Below are 25056 nucleotides of genomic sequence, written 5' to 3'. Positions count from 1 at the left end.
AAGTTCAAACTTCAAACTTTTTTAGTCTTGAATCCTGTTCTGTAGAAAGACAGCTACTTAATAAGGATGCATGGGTGGGGTGGGGGGTTCCTTGGCTTCCAAAATGTGGCAAGTGCCACAAAGAAAGCTTGTAGGTGAGAATGATCTGTGGGTCTTTCAACACGAACCAGCAGAGTCTTGAGGATGGAGCATAAGGCAACCCTCGGTTTGTGGGTCAAGGTTAATTTGGTTGTTGAAAAAGCTTTGGCTGAGCAGGACTCGGCTCTGAATAACAAGAACTACCCTTGTCTCTCCCATGCCCCCCCCCCGGGTCCTCTCCCTAGGGCTTACTCATTTCACGTCAGCACAGATGGGCAGATGCAGCCAGTTCCGTTTCCTCATGATGCCCTTGCTGGCCCTGGCATCCCCCGCCACGCCCGTCAGATCAATACCCTGAGCCATGGTGAAGTGGTGTGTGCCGTGACTATCAGCAACCCAACCAGGCATGTGTACACAGGGGGAAAGGGCTGTGTGAAGATTTGGGATATCAGCCAGCCGGGCACCAAGAACCCCATCTCCCAGCTAGATTGCTTGGTAAGTGGCAGGGCTGGCAGTTGTCTGAACCTTGATTAGAACTTGCATCAAGGTCTGTGGAATGAAGTCAGGGTGCACCTACTGAACTGTCAACCAGGCTATTTGTGAGGCTACCCACCTCCAATTACTTCTGCTTGTCCCATGAGATCCAGCAGAGGAGATGTCCTTTGCTCCCTTCTTTTAACTGTGACATCTTATGGGAAAGGAAGGATGGAATACCCCACCTCACAAGGTTCGGATGTCCTGACTTTGCTGGCCTTCCTGAAGGTGCTAAATACACAGTGATTCCTTTGAGCCCTGGACCAGGCTGTGGGGTGAGCCTTGATGTGATGATTCCAAGTTTTGGCGACTACTCCATAAATAGTGTTGATTGGTTTCTTATCAGTTTTGTGGTAGTGGTTGCTGACAGCCCAAAGATGAGTGTGGCTGGGAGGCCATAAGGAAAAAAGCCTTTCACTCACTGTTCCTACAGCAGCAGGATGGGTAGGGTGGCCTTTTGTGGGGAGAACATAGATTCTGAAGGTCAGAAAAGATGTAACTGGAGATGAGATCACTAATTAGGGCGAGCCAATGTCATTGCTCTTTTGGGGGAAAGAGATAGTTGTTTTTTAAAAAAATAACCACGCTAAATTTGGCACCCTTAGCCTTGCAGATATTTAATACTTCTCTTCCTTTTTCCACAAAGTGTTATCCCAATATAATTGAAACAGGTGGATCTTTAGGCCTTTGTAAGGGGTCCTGTCCTCGCTTTCTCTCTCCAGAACAGGGATAACTACATCCGTTCCTGCAAACTCCTTCCAGATGGGCGCACACTTATTGTGGGGGGAGAGGCCAGCACCCTCACCATTTGGGATCTGGCTTCCCCCACCCCCAGAATCAAGGCAGAACTGACTTCCTCTGCCCCTGCCTGCTATGCCTTGGCCATCAGCCCAGATGCCAAAGTGTGCTTCTCCTGCTGCAGTGATGGAAACATTGCCGTCTGGGATCTCCACAACCAGACATTGGTTAGGTGAGCTTCCCCAAATCTGAGTGATTGCTGGCATGAGGGGTTTGCAGGTTGCTTCCACGTTCTTTTCTATAGAGTAGAGTAGAGTAGAGTAGAGTAGAGTACAGTACAGTACAGTACAGTACAGTACAGTACAGTACAGTACAGTAGAATAGAGTAGAGTAGAGTAGAGTAGAGTAGAGTAGAGTAGAGTAGAGTAGAGCAGAGCCTGGTGGCTCAGCAGACTGATAGCATTGTGATTAACACCAGCTGTCTGCAATTACTGTAAGTTCGAATCTCACCAGGCTCAAGGTTGACTCAGCCTTCCATCCTTTCTAAGGTAGGTAAATTGAGGACCCAGTTTGTGGAGGCATTAAGCTGACTTTGTATAAATATACAAAAGTATGAAGGCTATTGCTTAACGCATTGTAAGCGGCCCTGAGTCTCCGGAGAAGGGCGGCATATAAATCAAATTTTTTAAAAAAATAGAGTAGAGTAGAGTAGAGTAGAGTAGAGTAGAGTAGAGTAGAGTAGAATTTTTTATTGGCCAAGTGTGATTGGAGAAGAAGGCTTCTCACTGTCTGGCATAACAAAATTATGTCCACTGGGAAATAAAAGAGCAGAAGCCAAATAAGGACAAGAAGAGCCACTTATTCAAAGCTCTTCTTTGTTTGTCAGCATTCATCCTGACTGAGAGCACCAAGCTCTCATCTCCAGGATGCATTATTTACATTGCTTGGCTCTCCAGTCTTCCAGGCTGATACCTGAGAATTCCTTCAGGATGTCGGCCAAATGCTTCTCATCCTTGCAAGGGAAGAAATTTGGGCTCGTGAATTTCCAGATTCTGCTTGAGGAGGAAGAAAACCTTTGCCCAGGTTCATCTGGTCTGCCAATTGTGTCCTCATCTGGACCAGGGTTCCTTTCTCGTAGCCACTCGGGTATGGAGTGTTGCATTGTGCTCTCCTGGGGCTGCTCCTGAAGACCACTCAGAAGCTGGAAGTGATCCAGAATGCAGCCATATGGGTGTTTACAAGCAGTCACAATATCAGAGTTGGGCTAGTTACCAGTGAGCATCTGGGTACAATTAAAGCCATGGGGTTTGGTTATCCCAGGACTGCCTTTCTTCCTTTGTGTCTGCCCAGGGTCCCGTCCTTAAAACAGGGTCATCTAATGAGTCCTAGGAAGTGTACCATCTCAGTGGTGTCACTTCCTCTCTGGAGCAATATCCCCCAAGGAGTTTGTGTTGCCTGACTTTGTGGTCCTTGAAGTGAAAGCCCGTCCCTTCCCCAGGCGCTGAGATGCCCTTTCTGTGGGAATTTTGATTGATTATATTCAAAACAAATATCGAACTAAAAAGTATCAAATAGCTTATGAATGAATAGAAAAGTTAAGAGTATGTATATTTAGTTAAGTAAAAGGCGAGTTAAAGTGTCGAGAGGGGGATAGGAATCTGTAGTTAGTTAACTTAGCTTAGCATATGATTGTTAATTGTTTTACCCTGTATTTTGTTCTGGGAAGTCCGGAGTGGGGGGAAGGAAGGGGGGGGGGGAAGGGGAAATATTTGAATTTTTTTTTCTTTTTTGTAAAACTTCAATTAAAAAAAAAACAGGGTCATCTAATGAGTCCTAGGAAGTGTACCATCTCAGTGGTGTCACTTCCCCTCTGGAGCAATATCCCCCAAGGAGTTTGTGTTGCCTGACCTTGTGGTCCTTGAAGTGAAAGCCCGTCCCTTCCCTAGGTGCTGAGATGCCCTTTCTGTGGGAATTTTGATTATGATTAGGCTTCATTACTTGTTTTATTAGTTTTATTGCCCACCATCTTATGTGAGGGTGGTTATTGAGTTTTTATTGTAAACTGGCCAGAATGAATTGAGTGACTCTGTAAATTTCATAAGATAACTAACAAGAAATAAGAGAAGATTCAGAAACCCTCTTTCCTTGTCTTGGTTCCCTTCTCAGGCAGTTCCAGGGTCACACGGATGGCGCCAGCTGCATTGACATCTCCCATGACGGCACTAAACTCTGGACGGGGGGCTTGGACAACACTGTGCGCTCCTGGGACCTTCGGGAAGGCAGGCAGCTACAGCAACATGACTTCACCTCCCAGGTGAGTTTTGCCTTGACCCCAGAGGCCCAACCTCTCTGAGCCTGGCAGGGAGGAAGAACTAAAAGGACCATCCAAGAAGCACTGGGTTGATGGAAGTGGATTCTAGGACCAAAAGGAGCCTGGTGGAGGCAGGGGGTTATTTGTGGCCCATCACAGCTACCAAACTTGCTCCTGGAATCCCAGCTTGACTTGGATTTAAAATTCATGAAACCCAACAAGGGGCTTTAGTTTGCAAGGCAAAGCCAGTCTGAAATAAGAAATAATCTGATTCTGAAAAAGAGGGGTGTCCTGGGGACATTTCCTTTTGCAGGACAGGCGGCCTGGCGGCAGAACCAGCCTCCCCTCCTCTTTCTCCTCCTTGCTTTGGGAGCAGTTCATTTTAACCTTAGGTGTTGGATTGAGCTGAGACACAGCTCCGAACAGCTGCTCCCTGTCTTCTTTGTAGATCTTCTCGCTCGGCTACTGCCCAACAGGCGAGTGGCTTGCAGTGGGATTGGAGAGCAGCAATGTGGAAGTGCTGCATCACACCAAACCTGACAAATATCAGCTTCACCTGCACGAAAGCTGTGTCCTCTCCCTGAAGTTTGCCTATTGTGGTGAGTGTCTCTTGGGGCGAGGGTGCAATTCAGTGTCAGGGATTGAACCTTGCAAGTTGGTGGTCCCGGAGGTAGGAAAAGGCTACTTGAGAGCTGGGAGGAACCAGGCATTTCCTGAAGCTGTAACTAAGCATCAGCAGCTGGCTTTTTACCCCTGCAGCAGTAAGGGGAGGCAGGTGCCCAGTACATGTCCTGCCCATTTTGAGAAAAGGTGCGAATAGGAGTAGGGAAGAGGCCAGGTCACCTGTAGCAATGGCTTCCTGGCAGGAATTTAAAAAGTTCTTTGGATTAATGGTGCTATCCGCATTCCAGCCTTGTTTTCTTGTTGGGAAAGCTAATGCCCGGTTTCTGTCTGTAGGAAAGTGGTTTGTGAGCACTGGTAAAGACAATCTTCTCAATGCCTGGAGGACCCCGTATGGAGCCAGCATCTTCCAGGTGAGAGCCTTCCCCTGGGTTGGGGGAAGGGGAAGATTGATGGGGGGAGCAGGTGTGGCTCCTCTGAGTCTTGAGCAGTCTGCAACTTGCCCCATGTTCTGTGCAAAGAGAGCCACCTGCGTGTTTGTTCTCCATTTTCTTGCTGCCTACACACAGTTGCAGAGGCATGTGCATGCAAGCATCAGCAAGACACTTGCCGATATTACTGTTTGATCCTGTGAAAACTAAAAGGATTGTTTCTTCTTTTTATTTTCTCCATCAAGTCAAAAGAATCTTCTTCCGTTTTAAGCTGTGATATTTCAGCAGATGACAAATACATTGTCACAGGTTCGGGTGACAAGAAGGCCACAGTTTACGAAGTAATCTACTGAGTAGCTATGACTTGGCTAATGACTCTGGCAGAAGAACACAAAAGGAGAGCAGCTGAAGGGTCCTTCAATGCCCCCTGGAGGGCTTTATGACCTGGGTGGATCTTCTGTGACGACCTTGGAATAACTCTGGAAGGAACTTTGAAGCTCAGTCCAGCTGATCAGGGCAACGCCTTGGTCCATGCTGGTTTGTGTTTTTCTCTTGGTTCTTAGGCCTCACACCTGTGATCAGAAGGCAGCTAACACCCTGGATTTGCATTCAGGAGGGGCCCAGGGGTCTCCTTTCCCCATCAGACTTGTAGGAACTGTAGATAACAGAGGAGCTTCACGCTGAGGCTTCCTTGGTCTGCTAGCCAGCAGCACGTTGTTGCCCTCTTTGTTTTTTACTGCTGCTGCCGCCGCTGCTTCCTTGGCCTGCTCTCGCTGTGAACTGCTTCAGTTTTGCTTCCATTCCGGTGGTAGCCACCATCATTTTCCTCCCAACCCTGCCCTCCCCTCCCATTGAAAATGTGCTTGGAAATATTCTTACCAGCCTTGTCACCAGCCTAAGCAAAGGTTTTCTCTCTTGGATGTGTGAACTGGTTCTTCTGGCGTTGAGTCTTCTCTGGGCCGAGTTTGAGCCTCCGGCTGGACCCTTCTCTCCTGATTCTGATGGCAGCGGAGAAGTCGCTGTTTTCAAAGCACTTGTCAGTCGGGGCAACAGGATGCCTTGCCCATCCCAGCCTTCATACCCAAACACTGAGAGGACGCAACAGTTAACTAATATGCTCAGGGAGCCAAGAAAACAAGAATAGCGACTTGTGGTTGGATTTTTTTTTTACTCCAATGAAAGTAAAGTAATAGATAATAATGTTTAAATGCAGGTTGTTTTTTAAGTTTACTAATGAAGATGGAGAGTGGGATTTCTGTGGCTTTTGGCAATCCGTATTTCAGCCTGTTGGCATGAGCAAAAGGTGTATGTGGGGAAGGAAGCAGGGAGGGAGACCCGTTTCTGGCATTTTTGTACTAAAGGAGTAAATAAAATTAAACACAGGAAATTACGTATTTGTGTAGCAGAAGATCTTGCCTTGTAATGCATATGTAATGCATATGAAAAAGAATTTTTATACCACATTTTATGGATTATTTTTTAATTGTTGATTTTGATCTGGTTTTTAAAAAGGTAACTATAGCTTAATGGTGAAAAAACTACCTGTTTCTATTAAAGGCCATGCTGATACACAAAGGAAGATGGAGTGGAAGGTTCTTTGTCTGGGATGCCAAATCCTTGGGTTGGGCGTGCTTTTCCTTCCACTGAAAAGAACCAGCAGACCGAAGGGGCTTAAACTAGATTGTATGTGGCTGGGTTGGGTCGTGAAGATGCCATGTGCATTTCTGCATGTGAACCAAGATAAACCAGAGCATTCATGTATGTAGTCACGGGTTAGTTACCCCCCCCCCTCCAATGGAGGGGAGAATTGTTACAAATCATGATTCTGCTTTGTCCTGGTCTACATATTTATGTTAATTAAACTTTGCAAATGAGCAGGTTTCCAATATCTTGAGGTGTGAAGCAGTGGTGAAATCCAAAAATGTTCCCTACCAGTTCTGTGGGCGTGGCTTGGTGGTCATGTGACTGGGTGGGCGTGACCAACTTGATGTCACTCACTGTTAGAGCCAGGAGATGTCATGGATTGAGTAAAATGTGGTGAAACTCACTTAACGCTCTTGCTTAGCAACCAAAATTATGGGCTCAATTGTGGTCATAGCTGTAATTGTACTTGTTATCTTTATTGGAAGGGGAAAGGAGACTACCCAGCCCCACTTCTTTGGGGGCAGGCATTGTGCTGTGTGAGGACAGGATTCCTGCTGCCAGAGGGCATTTGGATAGCTCAGATGATGGCTCATGGCCAGGAGGCGCATTGTGCACATGGGAATGGAATTTAGAATTTAGGCAGTCTTAGCAGGATATTTTTCTTTCCTGCTACACCTTTTCTAAGCAAATTTGTACAGATGAAGTGGCAAATTATTTTTACACTCTGGGCAATAAGATGCCAGCCATTTGGTCCAAATTACAAAAAAAGGAATTCTGGCTAATAGTGAAGGAGGGTTTTCTGATGGCATATGAAGTCAGCTTTGGCTTTGGAAATGAATGGATTCTCCTTCAGGGAGACTGAATATTTAAGCCATTGGAGATGTTGGATGATTTTTGAAATGCCTCTGGTTTCACTGAGATTTATTCTCAACTAGACAGAAAACGTCAATGTCGGAGTCACTGACACCTATTGCTTGGATAGGACTGGAACTTAATTCTGCCATTTTCCAACCTTGCTCTGTTCCGACCATCTGTGAAATACATAAGCTTCATATTCTATGGGGCATCTCTGGTGGCCCCATTGAGGCAGTCCTTGGTGCCCTGAAGACTTGTTGCTCTTTTTATCTTGTTGAGATAAATGGATGATTCAGCCCATTTTGCATAAGCTGGTGTGATACAAAACCTAATACCTACAGTCAGGTCCATAAATATTGGGACATCGACACAATTCTAACATCTTTGGCTCTATACACCACCACAATGGAGTTGGAATGAAACAAACACAATGTGCGTTAACTGCAGACTGTCAGCTTTAATTTGAGGGTTTGTACATCCAACTCAGGTGAACGGTGTAGGACTTACAGCAGTTTGTATATGTGCCTCCCACTTGTTAAGGGACCAAAAGTAATGGGACAATTGGCTTCTCAGCTGTTCCATGGCCAGGTGTGTGATATTCCCTCATTACCCCAATTACAATGTGCAGATAAAAGGCCCAAAGTTCATTTCAAGTGTGCTATTTGCATTTGGAATCTGTTGCTGTCAACTCTCAAGATGAGATCCAAAGAGCTGTCACTATCAGTGAAGCAAGCCATCATTAGGCTGAAGAAACAAAACAAACCCATCAGAGAGATAGCAAGAACATTAGGCGTGGCCAAAACAACTGTTTGAAACATTCTCAAAAAGAAGGAATGCACCGGTGAGCTCAGCAACACCAAAAGACCTGGGAGACCATGGAAAACAAGTGTGGTGGATGACCGAAGAATTCTTTCCCTGGTGAAGAAAACACCCTTCACAACAGTTGGCCAGATCAAGAACACTCTCCAGGAGGTAGGTGTACGTGTGTCAAAGTCAACAGTCAAGAGAAGACTTCACCAGAGTGAATACAGAGGGTTCACCACAAGATGTAAACCATTGGTGAGCCTCAAAAACAGGAAGGCCAGATTAGAGTTTGCCAAACAACATCTAACAAAGCCTTCACAGTTCTGGAACAAGATCCTATGGACAGATGAGACCAAGATCAACTTGTACCAGAGTAATGGGAAGAGAAGAGGATGGAGAAGGAAAGGAACTGCTCATGATTCTAAGCATACCATCTCATCAGTGAAGCATGGTGGTGGTAGTGTCACGGCGTGGGCATGTATGGCTGCCAATGGAACTGGTTCTCTTGTATTTATTGATGATGTGACTGCTGACAAAAGCAGCAGGATGAATTCTGAAGTGTTTTGGGCAATATTATCTGCTCACATTCAGCCAAATGCTGCAGAACTCATTGGATGGCGCTTCACAGTGCAGATGGACAATGACCCAAAGCATACTGCAAAAGCAACCAAAGAGTTTTTGAAGGGACAGAAGTGGAATGTTATGCAATGGCCAAGTCAATCACCTGACCTGAATCCCATTGAGCATGCATTTCACTTGCTGAAGACAAAACTGAAGGGAAAATGCCCCAAGAACAAGCAGGAACTGAAGACAGTTGCAGTAGAGGCCTGGCAGAGCATCACCAGGGATGAAACCCAGCGTCTGGTGATGTCTATGTGTTCCAGACTTCAGGCTGTGATTGACTGCAAAGGATTTGCAACCAAGTATTAAGAAGGGAAAGTTTGATTTATGATTATTATTCTGTCCCATTACTTTTGGTCCCTTAACAAGTGGGAGGCACATATGCAAACTGCTGTAAGTCGTACACCATTCACCTGAGTTGGATGTACATACCCTCAAATTAAAGCTGACAGTCTGCAGTTAACGCACATTGTGTTTGTTTCATTCCAACTCCATTGTGGTGGTGTATAGAGCCAAAGATGTTAGAATTGTGTCGATGTCCCAATATTTATGGACCTGACTGTATATATAACAGAGAGTGTGACTGAGGCGTAGAGTTTTATGTATTATTGGGCTCTCGGTCTGGCTAGGACTCTTCCATTCCTCGGGAGTGGGGGGTTCATCAGCCATCCCCCTGTAGCTTTGGAATCTGTTTGGGCTCCTCAGGTTCCCATCCTGAGCCTGTGATAACCCGGGGCACGGCACGAAGGCAACACAGCCAGAGAACCGGTATGAGTCCCTTTACTGGCACCAACTTTGCCCCCAATATCCCGTTCATTCTCCGGCCTGGAGAAAAACTCTCCCACAAACCTGCAGCAGCTTCTGTCCACAGATACTCCAGTCCAAATGCTGTAAGCAGAATGACTGCAAATCAATCACTCAAGCAGGGCAAGATAATGAATCCCAAAAGCGAAGAATTGACAGCAATAATTCCAGCAAGCCAAGAAGAACACAGAAGCACGACTATAATTCAAACAGCCAGGAGGAATGCCAGGAATGCAGGCCTCACTCTCAACACTAGATGAATTCAGCATTTGTTCCTGACAAACGCCCCTCCCAACTGCCTCTCCTTTAAACTCCATTCCCAGGTGTGCCTTGCAAAGGAAATCAGGTCCCTTTCCTTCCTTGTAAGCTATGCAACCCATGTTGCTCTCTTCTGTGTTCTTCCCTGCTCACCCTAGGATGAGACAGTTGTGGGTCTTGGTCTTCATCTGAACCCCCTCTCCCTTCTTCTACCTCTCCCCTGCTCTGCCCTTCCCCAATTTCCTCCACAGCCAACAAAGCCACTCTCTCCCGCTCTCTGTCAGCTATTGGTCTTCCATCTCAGATTCAGACTCTGACAGGGGCATGACAGATTCCCCCCCCCCCCCCGTCACAGCATCCGCCTTACTCCAGGTGTTCCCCTTCTCTGTGCCTTTCCCAGGGAAAGACATTGTTTCACAGTTCCTCAATGGTTGGTGGTCCCAGGTATACTGCTATGTGCAAATTTGGCTTGATGTCAGCTGTCTCAACCTGGTCCTTTTAAATTTATAGCAGTAACAGAGTTGGAAGGGACCTTGGAGGTCATCTAGTCCAATCCCCTGCTCACGCGGAGACCTAGGGATTAGAACTGCTGAATTGCCAAGCTTTCTGATCGACAAGCTCAGTGTCTTAGCCACTGAGCCACCTAGCCAGGCAATAGAAAAAGAATGACTTCTAGGCTCATAGCTAAAGAAAGTATAATTTACTAAAACCAAGTGATTACAGAGTAGCAAAGCCAAATCTGGCATTTCGCATGCAAATCAAGCAGTTAACTTTCCCCCTTGGGTCCCATCCCGCCATAATTATCAGTGAGTGTCTAATCCCATTCAAAATACTTGTAGTACAAAGTAATTATTTTGGTAACAGTCCCCAGCTGCATGGCTTAGAGGTGTTGGATCCCATTGGGTTACCTTGGAACAGTCCACTGCTCTCACAGGATTATATAAATCTTTCAGTTTCTTTTCCCCCCTTTGTCCCACCCAGCAGCTCCTCCCCCACCCCCGTTACTCATGACAGCCTGGCATCTGGCTAAGCAGGGCTGGTGCAGCAGGATGGCAGGTCTGACAAGCTCCATCTCTGTGCATTTCATTTTCAATTTCATTTGGATGGTGGATTCCAGGGTTGCACTCCCTAATAATGTATTGGATATAAAAACCCTTCTTCTCTAGCTCCCATGCATGGGAAAAGGGAGTCCTTAGGGAGTCTGGGAGATGTTGTAAGCAAACAGATTGGTCGGTGGCAGCTGAAGGAGCTTTTGCCTGGTCTACAAAACCAGCCGGTCAACTGTTGGCCTTGTGGCTCAGCCTGAATGGCAAACAAATGGTGAGCAAACTCTCTTGTGAACTCTTCCCAAAGGCAAAGCTCAGATGCAAATGGAAGAAGAATGGGAAGATGATAGGCGTGACAGAGCCACTACAAATAGAATTAAAGCTTTGCTGCTTTCTTTGCTTTCTATTTTCCTCCATTCATGTTAAGTCTTCTTCCTTGCAGCCTCTCTCCAGGGAGGAAAAGGCACAGATGGTCTCCTCTGATCTGTTATTCATTTCAGCAAAAGCTTAAGTCAGCTCAATGTGCTGGAGCCATTCATAGAAGGGGGCTGTTTGTTTTTGCTTAAACGGATTGTTAATTTGCCCAGCAATCTCATTAGGCCTAAACTGCCAGTTAATTTTGTTTGTGCTCATTAAATGGCTGATTCCTAAACCTTTCTCGGCTGACAGTAAAGGCCTGGCCTAGAGCTCAAATTCATCCAGCCCTTGCCCAGAGCTTTCTAGAGAAGTGGGGTTGCTTCTCCCAGCTTTGCAGTGATGGCTAGGAAGGCAGGCAGGGTGAGACCATTAGCTGATGCCTCTAGAGTTTTCAAAAGGCTCCTTTCAAGGAAATATTCCATTAGAATGGAATAAAACAGAATCATTCCACCTCCTGATTGCACTGTTGCAGAGTGCTTTACAAGAGGTGTCCTTGAAGAATATTCAGAGATTTAAACTGGTGCAAAATGTGGCAGTGATGAGGATGTGTTGCTGTGCTCATAGAAAAACCTCTGCTCCACGAGCTGCCCTGGCTCCCAATCTGCTTCCAGGTGCAATTCAAGATGCTGGCGGATACCTTTAAAGCCCTTTGTGGCTTGGGGATGGATTACTTACTGGACTGTCTCTCCCCAGTGGTGTCTACCTGTTCTGTTTGATCAAGTAGAAGTTGGTCCCATCTGCAAGAGGGTCTCATCTGTTGAGAGCTGGAACATAATTTCCCTAGAAATTAGATTTGCCCCAACTCTGCCAGTCTTTTATAAGTCACTGAAAACCGGGCTTGCCATAGAACCCAGGGCCCTGATGGCATGGGCGAGTCCACGTTGTCACTTGTTTGAATCTTCAAGTCTTCTCAGATGCTCTTTTTATGTTTTATGTTATGGATTGGTAAGGGGAACATTTGGGGCTCGGCAGGTCCACTTTTTACCTACCTAGGTCCCCAGGGGATGCCAGATGAGCTGGAGCTGCCTCCCCATGAGGCGACCCATGGGGTCTTCGCCCGAGTCAGCTGCAGTGTGGCGGCGGTGGGGCGCGGTAGGGTAGAGCCCCCCCATGGACCCAAATTCCATCGGACCCAGATGGTGGTTTCCTCGCCGCGGTCTTTGCCCAAGTCAGATGGGCGGCACTGTGGCATGGCGGCGGTGGGGCGCGGTGAGGTAGAGCGCCTCCCCCATAGACTCCAATTCCATCGGAGTCTAGCGATGGCCAGAAGACCGCTCGGCGACAGCCTCCCTGGAGTCAGCTGGCACCCGCCGAAGGTGAAGGAGTTGTTGGCGGTGTGCGTGGAGGGCTGGTCAGCAGCGGAGCACCCCGTCCCAGATGCGGCTTGGTGGAGGAGAGGCCAAGCCGAGGGAGACGAGGAAGGCGGCGCACCGAGATCAGGCTCCACCTGCCTGCAGTTGGGGGGGGTCTTCTCCCCCCTTCCCCCCTCGCCAGGGTACCACAGCGTTTTTGGGGCCGGTGGAGGCACGAATCCGGAATTACTGGTCCCCCTGTGGAGGGAAGGTGTCTTGGAGGCCTGTCTGCACTGTCCAAGCAGGTTGGGCCGAGCAGGGGCTCTCAGGCCTTGCCTGGATGTTCCATTTCTGCTGCTTTGACCCCTACTGCCAATTCTGAGATACACTTTGGTCTAACTCCTCAGGGAAAGCTCGTGCTTGAAAAATGAATGCGTTTTTTGCGCTTTTCAGACCATGGGAAACAGGAATATGTGTTTCTTCTGCAAATCTGAGCTCTGTGTCAAAAGTTACGTTTTCTGGCTGAATTGAGCCCTACTGCCAATTCTGAGATGCACTTTGGTCTAACTCCTCAGGGAAAGCATGTGCTTGAAAATTGAATGTGTTTTTGCGCTTTTCAGACCGTGGGGAACAGGAATATGTGTTTCTTCTGCAAATCTGAGCTCTGTGTCAAAAGTTACGTTTTCTGTGTTAATTGAGCCCTACTCCCAATTCTGAGATTTGGTCTAACTCCTCAGGCAAAGCTCATGCTTGAAAATGTGGACATCCTCAGCTACTACGTACCAACTCTGCAAGTCTTCGGGGACCCCCCGTGCTCTACAGTCTTTGAATATGTCTTCATTCAGTCCGTCCTTGAAACTCTCCACTAGGGCCGCTTCTGACCACCCTGTCATGTAGGGTGCCAGTTTGCAAAATTCTTGGGTGTATTCTGCCACCGATCTCCGGCCCTGCTGGATACCCTTCATTCTGAGTCTCGCTTTCCGCTCAGCTAGGTGGTGTTCAGACCGCCTCCTAAGAGCCCCCATGAACAGGTTGTAATTCCTCAGCAAGGGGGAGTTATTATTGTGGAGGGCCACCATCCATTCAGCTGCTACTCCCTTTAAGACATTCGTGATGCATCTCACTCGTGCCGCATCTGATAAGTAATCCTCCCCCCAGTCCTGCATGTGGTTCCACACTTGGGTCAAGAAAAGCCCCAAGGTCATCGGGTTCCCATCATATTTTCCAGTTGGGGGGGAATTTTTGGCTTTTTGCATCTGCGGGGTGGGGCCTGCAAGGCTGGGGGTCCCTGGGCTGCTGCATCCCTCACTTGAGCTCCAGTAGCCTGAGATGCTTCTTCCCCAGCTTCCTCTTCCTCTCCCCCACAGGCTGTCTCTTCTGGATCCAGTCTGCGGTAATCTCCTCCCTTCCCCATAGGGAATACATAAGACTCACAGTTTTTCCGGCTTTCCTCGGCATTGCGGAGGAGTTGCATCACCTGAGCAATCATGAGGCTCTCATTTTGCTCTTGCAGCCACACCGCCTCTCCCTTACGAGGTGTGGAGCTGGTTACTCCTTGGTGGGTCCTCCCCAGGTCCGACAACCTTCTTACTCCCCTCGACCATCTAGCTTCCTCTGGCTCCTCTCTCAGCCGAATTTTTTCCATCCATTCTGCAGCTTCCTTCTCCGCTTGAAGTAAAGTTATAGTAGAGCCAGAAGCTCCCATCTGGTCTCCTTTACTCTCTTGGTCAAATATATCTTGGGTTCAGCCCTCTCGGTGTTTATCCGGGATGGCTGGAGATGAGATTCTGCTTAATGTCAGGTGTGCTTCCTTCAAAGTCCAGGAAAGAATGACCCAAACTCCATTGTTTATATTTATATTGTACTTTTACTAGAAGATGAAGTGAATGCAACCAAAGGAAAGCAGAATCTAAGGCAATACGCACGAAAATTGCATATAAAAAGCATCCCCTCCCACTGTCCACCATAAATCATCCAATCCAAAGATCTCCCAGGGGTCAGGTGGAAGCACACATCTGGCAGTGTCATCAATCAGGAATGCCATGACCGTTGGCCCAACGGCAGCTTCAAAGATACAGTCCGGTGGCTTAACTATCAGTTTCGTTTTCCTCCAGCACGCTTCCCCCCATGCTACCTAGCTCTCCCCCCTCCCGTTACTATGGCAGCCAAAGCAGTAAAGACGGAGGCTGACATTGATTCAGGAGAGGAATTAGGGAGGCGCGTTTTTTAAAAAAAAGCATAGCAATTAAAGTATTGAAGTGGACAGGGGACGATGAATAGATGATTTTTCTTCTCTGTTGTTTTGATTTGCTTTCCCTTTTCTCTCTCTTTATTTTCTTTTTTTTTAGGTAGGTGACATGTTTAGAAGTTAGGTAGGATAAAAAGAAAATGTTTTTTAGTAAAAGGCAATATGATTAAAAGTTAGAATAAGAGAAAGAAATAAAAGAAGGGGGAATGTTAGTTTATACTCTTTTATACAATAAAACAAAAACAATAAGAGAAAACATGGAATAATTGAATAATGACAGATTGCAACTTATTATAACTGTGTTTCATTATTAGAAATATATGTTGATTGAATTATGATTAATTTTACTAGTTTTATTTGTATTGAAATATTGGACACTCAGGTGCTACACTGTTCATGCATTGACTTGATATGTTTGTAAAAAATAAAAAAAAACTTTTTTTAAAAAAGAAAGAAACTAGGACTGAGGAATTTAAGGCAGCCCATAGGGTTCTCCCAGTTAAATTCTTCCCTTTACAAGAGGGGCACCAGCAACTTGCCTAACGAAGCCAGTGAGCCTCAGACCTGGGACCCACAAAAAGACTATCCATTTTATTGTGGCTCCTAGAATGACTGAGACCATGTTTCTAGGATTAGCCTGGTTGAAAAAGTGGAATCCATTAGTAGACTGGGACAGCAACAAATGGTGGGGCTGATGACACACCTGGGTGCAGTCTAAGAGGGCTAGCTCTCAGCTCCGTCTGTCATCCAGACAGACATCCACAAGAATCACCAGATGCAATGCCCATCAACAATCGTTTATTCGGGATTAGCAGCAACACAGCAGGAAGAACAAAACGAACCGGAACACAGAGTTTAAGTCAGCGCTGCACGCAACCGCCGTGCAGTGCATTTTATATTCTCCCCGGCTCCCAAACCACCATCCGGCAAACTACTTTCAAAATTCCCCCCCTCCCACATCAGCTGCTGAGCACCGTGACGCCCCAACGTCGCAGTTCTGACATCACAGGACAGCGCCAGTAGTTCTCGGCTGGCCGCATTGCCCCGGTGCTCAGCTGCTGCACGGAGCTGATACCGCTGTCCTGGGTGGTCAGGTAGGCGCTCCGTCCAGTCCCAGACATCCCAGAGTCCCGGAGATGGCGAGTCCCGGCCAGGGCTCGACACTAGCATCTTCCCCTGGGCACCCGATGAAGGCATCCTTAGTTCTACTGGGATGGTCATGGGGTCCCCACGCTGACTTACCAAGCGGTCATAATTGGAGTCAGTTTTGGTATCACTGTCATCTGCGGTGATTGGAGTTCCCAACTCCCCCAGGCCTGGAGAAGTGAACTCAGCGACTTCCACCCCCTTCAGGGCTGTCTTGCAATTCTTTGCTAGAGGCTTGTCAGCTTTCTTCCCACCAGTAGGGGTTGGCTTGGAGCCAAGTTTGGAGAAACAATCAGCAGCCTGGTGGCCCTCCTTCCCAAATCAGAAGCACGCTGTGGATTTTGGCTTCATTGCTGACCCCTCTTTGGATGCTCTAGGGCAGTGATGGCTAACCTTTTTGCCATCGCGTGCCAGGAGAGGGGGGCAGGGGGAGGGTCATGCATGCATGTGCCCATGCGCATGCGCACGCAACCCCACCTATCCCCGCTCCTGGCACATGATGGCCTGGTAGGCCCATTTTTCTTTCTTACCTGATTCCAGATCCTTTCTATGCATCTGGGAAGGTCGAAAACAGCCTTTCCCACTCCCTTGGAGGCCCTACGGAGGCTGAAAGGGCCCATTTCCCAACTCTCGGTGGGACAGGAAATGACATTTTTTGCTGTCCCCAGCCTCCAGAACCTCTCTAGGATTCTCTAGGAGCCTCTCTAGGAGTCTCTGGAGGCTGGAGACAGGAAAAACGTCACTTCCTGTCCCACCGGGAGTCGGGAAATGGGCCCTTTCAGCCTCCGAGGGAGTGGGAAAGGCTGTTTTCGCCCTTCCCAGATCCATAGAAAGGATCTGGAGCCAGATAAGAAAGAAAAACGGGCTTTCCCCACCCCCCACCAGGCCCTCCAGAGGCAGGAAACAGCCTGTTTCCCTACTTCTGGTGGGCCCAGAAGGCCCGAAAATCAGCTGTCCGGCGCACGCATGCGTCCCAGAGCTGAGCTGGCGTGCCCACTAATATGGCTCCGCGTGCCATAAGTTCACCATCACGGCTCTAGGGCCTTCTTTCTGTGGGGCAAGGGAAGGCTTGATCCAAAGTTGGCCCCCATGGAAGCGATCCCTGATCAGGTCAATTTCCACGTCGGCTGTCATCACATATCAGTGTTGCAGTTCTTGAGGGCCCCCAAGGGAGCAGCAACCCTTGTAAACATCTTCATTGAGGCCATCCTTATCACATTCCATCAGGGCCTCCTGGGACCACCCCCTCATGTGGCGCACCAGCTCGCAAAACTCCTGGGTGTATTCAGCCACCGAACTCTGCCCTTGATTTATAGGCTTCATCCTGATTCTGGCCTTCTGCTCAGCTAGGGGGTCCTCGAAGCTCCCTCTGAGTTCCACCATGAACTGGTCATAATTCCTCAGCAGAGGTGAATTCTCTTCATGGAGGCCCATCCCCCAGTCAGCAGTGTCCCTTCCAGGGCCATAGTGACACATCTCACACGGGTAGCTTCTGATGGGAAATCCTCTCCACACTCCTCCATGTGATTCCACACTTGGGATAGGAAGAATCCCAAACCCTTGGGGTCTCCTCTGTATTTTATGTTAAGCGGAGGAACCTTTGGAATTCGATGCCTCCTGGTTCCTGCCCTAGTCACAGGGGAGCCCTGGGCTGCAGCCACAGCTTGAGCCGCAGCAGCTTTTTCTCTCTCTGGCTGAACCCTGGGAATCTCTTCTGCGCTCACTGAAGCCTCTGTTTCCCACTCCCTGGGCATTCAGTCTTCCTCCAGGCTGGCAATGCATACCTTTCACGAGCTTTCCGACTCTCAAAAGCCTCTTTCAGGAGTTGCATGGCTTGAGTCAGCAGGAGATCTTCACTGTCCTCTTCCTGCCAAGTTGCCTCTCCCCGCCTGTGTCTGGTAACTGTCACCCCTGAGTGGATTTCCTCCCCACGGCCAGTGCCCACTTAGCTCTGGCTGGCTTTTTTTTTTTATTGGAAAAGTTTTACAATTACATTTTCTCCCCATTTCCCCCCCCCCCCATCCCTCCCTAGCCTCCCTAACCCTCCCCAACCCCCCCTAACCCTCCCTAACCCACCCCTCCCCCCCGGACTTCCACAGAATATAATCCAAATCAAAATCCCCTTTTTATAAAACTTGAACCCCTCCACCCCCATATATTTTTTCATCTTCACAAAATTCAAATATTTCTATCTTTATATAATACTTTCAATTAAAAGCTATTTGATACTTCCTAGTTTGATATTTGTTCTGCACATAATCTATCCACTTTTTCCACTCCCATACATAAGTCTCTTGTGAGCGATCTTTTAGATATGCTGAAATCTTCGCCATCTCTGCAAAGCTGGCCATCTTCAAAGTCCATTCCTCAATAGTGAGCATAGCTTCATTTTTCCAGTAGTGACCTATCAGTAATCTCACTGCTGTTATCATATACAATATCAACTTTATTTCACCCAATGTAAAACCCTTAACTATACCCAATAAAAACAATTGTGGAGAAAACTGAATTTTTTTCTTCAAAACATTCTGCATAACCCACCAAATTTTTATCCAAAAAGCCTTCACTTTCTTACAAGTCCACCACACATGATAATATGTGGCATCTAAGCAATCACATCTCCAGCATTTTGGTTGAACATTAGGGTACATGCACGACAATTTCTTAGGATCTAAATGCCACCTATAAAACATTTTATAAAAATTTTCCCTCAAATTCTGTGACTGTGTAAATTTAACATTCTGAACCCATATTTTTTCCCATGTTTCCAACATCACTGGTTCTGCAAAATTTTGTGCCCACTTAATCATGCAATCTTTAACCAATTCAGTTTCTGAATCCCTTTCTAACAAAACATTATAAAGCCTTTTAATATGCATTGGACCTTTCTCTTTTATATGTCTAACCAATTCTTCCTCATGCATCATTATACCAATTTTTTGGTCCTCTTTCCACCTCAGTTGAAGTTGATTATACTGTAACCAAGTTAGATTAATCCCTTCATCCAACAGTGTTTCTAATGTCTTCAGTTGCCATCTGCCCGCATCTGTAAAAAGAACTTCTTTATATAAAAAAACCCCGAGTGACATTATATTTGTATTCCACATAATATGACCAAGATCCAGCCATAGCGGTATTTTGTAATCCCATTTAAGTTGGTGCTTCTTCCAAACTCTCATCAAAGAATCTCTGAGTATATGACTTTTAAATACTTTATCCACTTTGTTTTCATAAAATAAGTAAGCATGCCAACCAAATTCAAGATCGAAGCTTTCTATATTCAATATTCCGGTCTTTTTCCTTCTAAACCAATCGCTTGCTTGAGTCAAAGCCGCTGCTTCATAATATAACTGTAGGTTTGGAAGTTTAAGACCTCCCCTTTCTGGAACATCTTGCATAATTTTCAATTTCACTCTCGGTTTTTTCTCGTTCCAGACAAACTTGTTCAATCCACTTTGCCATTCTTTCAATTGTTTATCACTTTTAAGCACTGGAATCATTTGAAACAAAAAAAGAAATCTTGGCAAAATGTTCATCTTAACTGCTGCTATTCTTCCAAGTAAAGACAGCTGCAGTTTTTTCCAAGTCTGCATATCTTTCTGTACATCACGCCACAGCACCTCATAATTATTTTGAAACAATTTCATATTTGATTCTGCAACCTGAACTCCTAGATATTTAACCTTTGGTACAATCTCAAAACCTGCCCTCCTTTCAAGTTCGTGTTTACGAACTTGTGTCATATTTTTAACTATCATCTTAGTTTTTTTCTGGTTTAGTCTAAATCCTGATACTGTACCATAGTATTTTATAATGTCTTTCATCTGGATTATTGATTCCAACGGCTGTGTTAGGGTAACAACCAGATCATCTGCGAATGCCCTTATTCTGTAATCCTCTTGCCTTATCACTATTCCTTTCAAGATACTCGAGTCCCGTATTGTATTCAACAAGACTTCAAGTGTTAAAATAAATAACAATGGGGATAACGGACAACCTTGTCTTGTTCCTTTCTCAATATTAAAATCTGTTGTTAAACTTCCATTAATAATAATCTGTGCCTTTTGTTCTTGATAAATTGCTGAAACCGCCTGTATAAATTGATCCCCAAAGTCCTTTTTTTTTAAAGTTTTTAAGAGAAAATTCCAATCCACTCTATCAAAGGCCTTCTCCGCATCCAGGAAAACCAGCACTGCAGGGATCTGCTTATTCTTCTCAAGATATTCCAATAAATCTATGACTTGCCTTACATTGTCCTTCATATATCTGCCTTCTATAAATCCCGCTTGGTCACCATGAATCACCTCTTGGATAACTGGCATCAACCTGTTGACTAATACTTTTGCATATATTTTATAGTCATTGTTCAGAAGAGATATTGGTCTAAAATTCTCAGGTTTTTTAGGACCTGTTTGCTCTTTTGGTATCAAAGAAATGTAAGCTGTTTTCCATGATGGGGGTATTTTACCCCCTTGTTGTATGTTACAAAATAAATCTCTAAGATGTTCAACCATTTCTGCTTGCAAAGTTTTGTAGTACACCGCAGTTAAACCATCCGTTCCAGGAGCTTTAGCTGTTTTAAATTGTTTAATTGCGGCAATAATCTCCTCAGCTGTTTTAGGATAATTCATTCTCTCCTTTTGTTGATTAGTAATTTTTGTAACTCTTTTATTTTCTAAATATTTTTCTATAAATCCATTCTGCATGTCATCTTTAGCATATAATTTAGTGTAATAATCTACAAAAACTTCTTTAATTAATTTTTGTTGAAAAATTTCCTTCCCTCCAATATCAATACTATCAATAGTCTGTATACTCTGCTTCTTCCTTAATGTATAAGCCAACCATCTGCCCGGTTTGTTAGCATTACAAAATGTATTATGTCTCGCATATTGTAAATTTGTTGCTGTTTGTTCCGCCATAAGCATTTGAAATTGATCTTTCAGAAGTTTTATAGCACCACGTATTCTTTCATCTGTTGGGTTTTTAATAAGTAACTGTTCTTTGTTCTTTATTTCTACTTCCATTTCGGATCTTTTCTTTTGGCGATTCAATTTATGTTTAGAGTTCATATGAATGAGTACCCCTCTCATATACGCTTTACTCGCATCCCACACAATTTCAATCGGGGTACCCTTATTCAAATTCATTTCAAAAAGTTCTTTCATCTGCTTTTTAAGTTCTGTTATATTTTTTTCATATCTAAACAAATTCTCATTTAATCTCCATGATCTTCTCTCAACCTTTCCCATCTCAATTTCTATCCATACTGGGCTGTGGTCGGTTAGAGTTCTTGGAAAAATCTTTGTTCTTTTTGTCTTAACAAGTAGATAGTCTGATAATAAAATAAAGTCAATCCTAGAAAAAGATCTATGTCTATCAGAGAAGAAAAGTAAAGTCCAATTCTTTTGGATTATGTATTCTCCAAATGTCCTTTAATTCCAAATCTTCTTTCATATCAAAAAAAAGTCTGTGGTAATCTAATCCTTGACTTCGCCAAACTCTTTTTATCTATTTTAGTGTCAATTACTCCATTCCAATCTCCCATGATTAAAATAGATCTGTAATCCTATTGCAGTATTTTGGTGTGCAAAGTTTTGTAAAAATGATCCTGTTGTTGATTAGGAGCATAAATTCCAATCATTAGAATTTGGCCATTTACTGTGTGCAGTTCAATTGCTATGAACCTGCCTCCTTCATCTGCTTCTATAATTTTAGCTGACAGTCTTTTATTTATATAAATAACCACACCATTCTTTTTTTCCAAATTTGAGGCTATGAAGTGTGTTCCTAGTTTTGAATTTATCAAGTATTTTTGATCTTGTGTTCTAACATGAGTTTCTTGTAGGCAAATTATATCATTATTAAATTGTCTCAAATATGTAAATAATTTCTTCCTTTTCTGTGGTGAATTTAGTCCATTCACATTCCAAGATAGAAACTTAATCGTCATGTAGACTTTTTTGAAGCGACGAGCAGAATTGCCGAATATCTTCCGAAGTCTTCGGCTTTGCTCCCCCCATGGCTTCACATTCTTGTGTAGTACTCTTGACTCCCTTCTTATATTGTTGTGCCTTAGGTCTTTCCTGTTGTTGTTTTTCTTTAAGTTGCTTAGAAATTGCTCGAGTTACACGCTGGTCTTTAGCTTCAGCCATCCGGACTAGGTCCAAAGCCACATCTCTTGTAGTCAAAATCGGAGAAGGCTCTAACATGGGCTCCTCCAGAAAACCTCCTACAGCACCCTGTATTTCCGCTGCCTCTGGTTCCACCTGCTTAAGCTGCTCTTCCATCTCTTGCTGAAGTTGCTTCTCCTTGTCACTCTCCTTTATCTCCAACACGGTGGATGTATGTGAAGATGGTGATCTCTCTTTAAAAACAGTAAAGTAGAATTGTTCCGCCTTCTCAACAGTGTTTAATCGATGTCTTTCTCCATTGTACCTCAAGATTATGCCAGTTGGGGCATCCCACCAGAATGGAATTTGTTGTTTTTTTAATTCATTCACTAAAAATCCAAAATCTTTTCTATCTTTTAACATCTTGGGTGGTAGTTCTTTATAGACTCCAATCTGAGCTCCATCCACTTGCACAGCAGAGAGAAAAGACTTTTGCAGAATATCATTTCTCATTCTTCTGTCTGTAAAGTATATCACCACATCTCTAGGCAATTGTCTTTGTCTGGCCACCCACGAATTCACTCTGTAAATTTTGTCTATTTTATAAAAAATCTCCTCAGAAGTAATTTTTAACAGCACAGCCAGAGCATCAGCACAAATCTGTCTCAAGTCTTGTCTATCATTCTCTTTAATTCCTCTAAGCCTTATGGCAAATTCCATGGACCTGAACTGCATCATCATAATTTCGTTCTCAACTCTCTGCATTTTATTATCAGCATCAGAAATTTTATAATCAGTATCCTTCATTTTGACATTCATTTCTGATTTAAATTCTTCTAACTTAGAATCCGTTCGGATAATTGCTTCTGATAGACCAGACACCACAGTCATTAATTTATTAGTCACCTTGTCATATTTCTCTTGCACCACCTTTTTAATTTCATTAATTTCCTGCTTAATTTCCTGTTGTGACTTTTGAAATTTATCATCCAGAGCCTGAGTAATAAAATCTTTTAAACTTTCAACATCAAAATCTTTTTTCTGACTCTGCTGGCTGGGAGGCTGCTGCTGCTCAGGTTTACGTGTGGGGGATTCCCCCCCCGCTGCCTTTCCTTCCTGTTTAGGCTTGGAAGCCATTCTGCCACGTAGACTGGCTTTTCTGAAAAAGGAGATCCTTTTTCCTTTTCCACCACCACAAAGTCCTCTAAAAAATCCCCCAGGTTTAATCAAGTTGGGGATAGAATTTAAATTGAAGCAAGCTCAGGCTTATTTTTTTTTTAAAAAAATTTTCTCTTTTCTTTTTCCTCCTTGTTACAGACAGCGCAACTTTGTAGCTAGTTAAAGTAACATTAGAAGTCCACTCTCACTTTCAGCTTGTAACGCTGAAGCCGGGCGCCATTTTTCAAGCCGCTTCCGCTCAGTCACGCTTATACTTTGAGTCAAAAAGTCACAGAAATAATAATACTTGCAGTTTTGAGGTTTAGAGGTTCAAGTTATTATCTCCCGATGGTGATTGGAGTTAATTTCATTTAAATTGAAAGGTTGCTGCAGTCGACTTGCTCTGCGCTGGGCAGAGTCGTCCCACGCCGTCCGGAGTCTCAGCAAGTTGAAAGGGAGCCGCGCCTGTTTCCTCCCCAGTAGCGACTTTCTGGGGGCTCACAGGGGCTCAACCTGCTCCTTGCCCACTCTCTTCCTCAAATCCTCCAGATTTGGGAATTTTCAAGCCGCTTCTTTAAATCGAAGTGGCTCTACAGACAGCGGGGCTGGCGGTCCAAAAACGGGACCGTCTTTCGGCGGCGGCAGACAAACCGGAAGTCCAGCTCTGGCTGGCTTTTCTTCAAGCTGTAACTCTGACATCCAGTCCGAAACCTCCCCCCCCCCTGTAAGAGAGGGGTGGACCCAGCACCTCCCATGTCCTCTTGGTCACTGTCTTGATCAGACATTCCTGGCTCAGTTCCCATGGTAGAGTTTTCTCCAGGATGGCTGTTAAAAGCAGAGTTTGCTTAATGTCAGGCTTGCCTCCATTCAAAGCTCAAGAAAGAAAAACCCTGACTCCATGTTTGTAGAGAAAGGTACTTTTACTGAGTATGAACTGAATGCAGTGAAATAAAAGCAAAGTCTGAGGCGATATGCATGAAAATTACATATTGAAAGCATCCCCAAAATCCCTCCCCCCCACAGTCCCAGGTTGAATGTCCAATCCACATCTCCCCAAGGTGTCATGTGGGGTACTTCTTTAGACGGTCCCATCTATCTGGTATGCCGGGACGGTTGACCTTGACAGTTATCAGCTCTCTCCGCAGCTGCTAAAAAAACAGTGAGAAATTTTCTCCCTTTTCTGAGACATCTCACTTCCCACCCTCCAAATACCTACAATACCTCCCCCCTCCCATTACAATGGCAGCCGAAAGCAAACAAGCAAGCATCATGAGGCTGACAAAAGGTGGCACAGCTTTTCATGTAGTCCTCCATATCAGCTTTCATTTTTGGCCACCAAAACTGCCTCCTGGCCAAATGCAGGGTTTTTAAGAATCCGAAATGGCCAGCCAATCTGGAATTGTGGTTGTGCTATAGTACTTCCAGTCTCAAGTTGGTTGGGACATATAATTTCGAACCCTTCCAAGCCAGTCCATCTCTCATGGTCAGGATATCCCTATTATTTATGAACATGGATCGACTGGGAGCACTGCTTTCAGTGCCACCATCAGCTTGTCCTGGCTGGGATCAGGTTGTTGTCTGGTTTGGCCCCTGGTGATGACTTCTGTGGCTGATTGCGAGGGGGGAATGATGGCATGGACAACTTCTTCCCTGTGGCTATCGAATTGGGGTTTTCTTGATAGGACATCAGCTAGTAGATTCTTTCCTGCTGGGATGTATTTCAGCTCAAATTTAAACCGCCTGAAGTACTGTGCCCAGCGGATTTGTTTGGGAGATAGTTTCCTTGGGGGTTTTAGAACCTTGAGGTTTTTATGATCAGTCCAGATGTCAAAGGGCACTTTACTCCCTCCTAGAAAATGCCTCCAGGAGAGGAGAACCTAGCGGACTGCATAGGCTTCTTTTTCCCAAGCAGCCCACCTCCTTTTAGTCTTGGTAAG

The 25056-nt window shown here is 45.3% G+C and overlaps 1 protein-coding gene across 4 annotated transcripts in view; it reads left to right on the top strand.

Moving 5' to 3' along the window:
- Positions 1-6292, top strand: part of LOC139324118 (transducin-like enhancer protein 3) — an 84475-nt gene extending 78183 nt beyond the window's left edge. For all 4 annotated transcript variants that reach the window (XM_070953788.1, XM_070953787.1, XM_070953786.1 and 1 more), the window contains 6 exons: positions 324-573; positions 1335-1582; positions 3517-3664; positions 4110-4260; positions 4619-4695; positions 4959-6292. In XM_070953788.1, the coding sequence (XP_070809889.1) occupies positions 324-573; positions 1335-1582; positions 3517-3664; positions 4110-4260; positions 4619-4695; positions 4959-5066 (982 nt within the window). In that variant the 3' untranslated portion in view covers positions 5067-6292. The remainder of the gene's footprint in view (positions 1-323; positions 574-1334; positions 1583-3516; positions 3665-4109; positions 4261-4618; positions 4696-4958) is intronic.
- The last annotated feature ends 18764 nt before the right edge of the window (positions 6293-25056 follow it).

Source organism: Pituophis catenifer, unplaced genomic scaffold, assembly GCF_029215685.1.
Source record: "Pituophis catenifer annectens isolate HBS135680 unplaced genomic scaffold, rPitCat1.0.hap2 SCAF_14, whole genome shotgun sequence".
NCBI classification, from domain to species: Eukaryota; Metazoa; Chordata; class Lepidosauria; order Squamata; family Colubridae; genus Pituophis; species Pituophis catenifer.
This window is presented reverse-complemented; position numbering and strand designations above follow the sequence as displayed.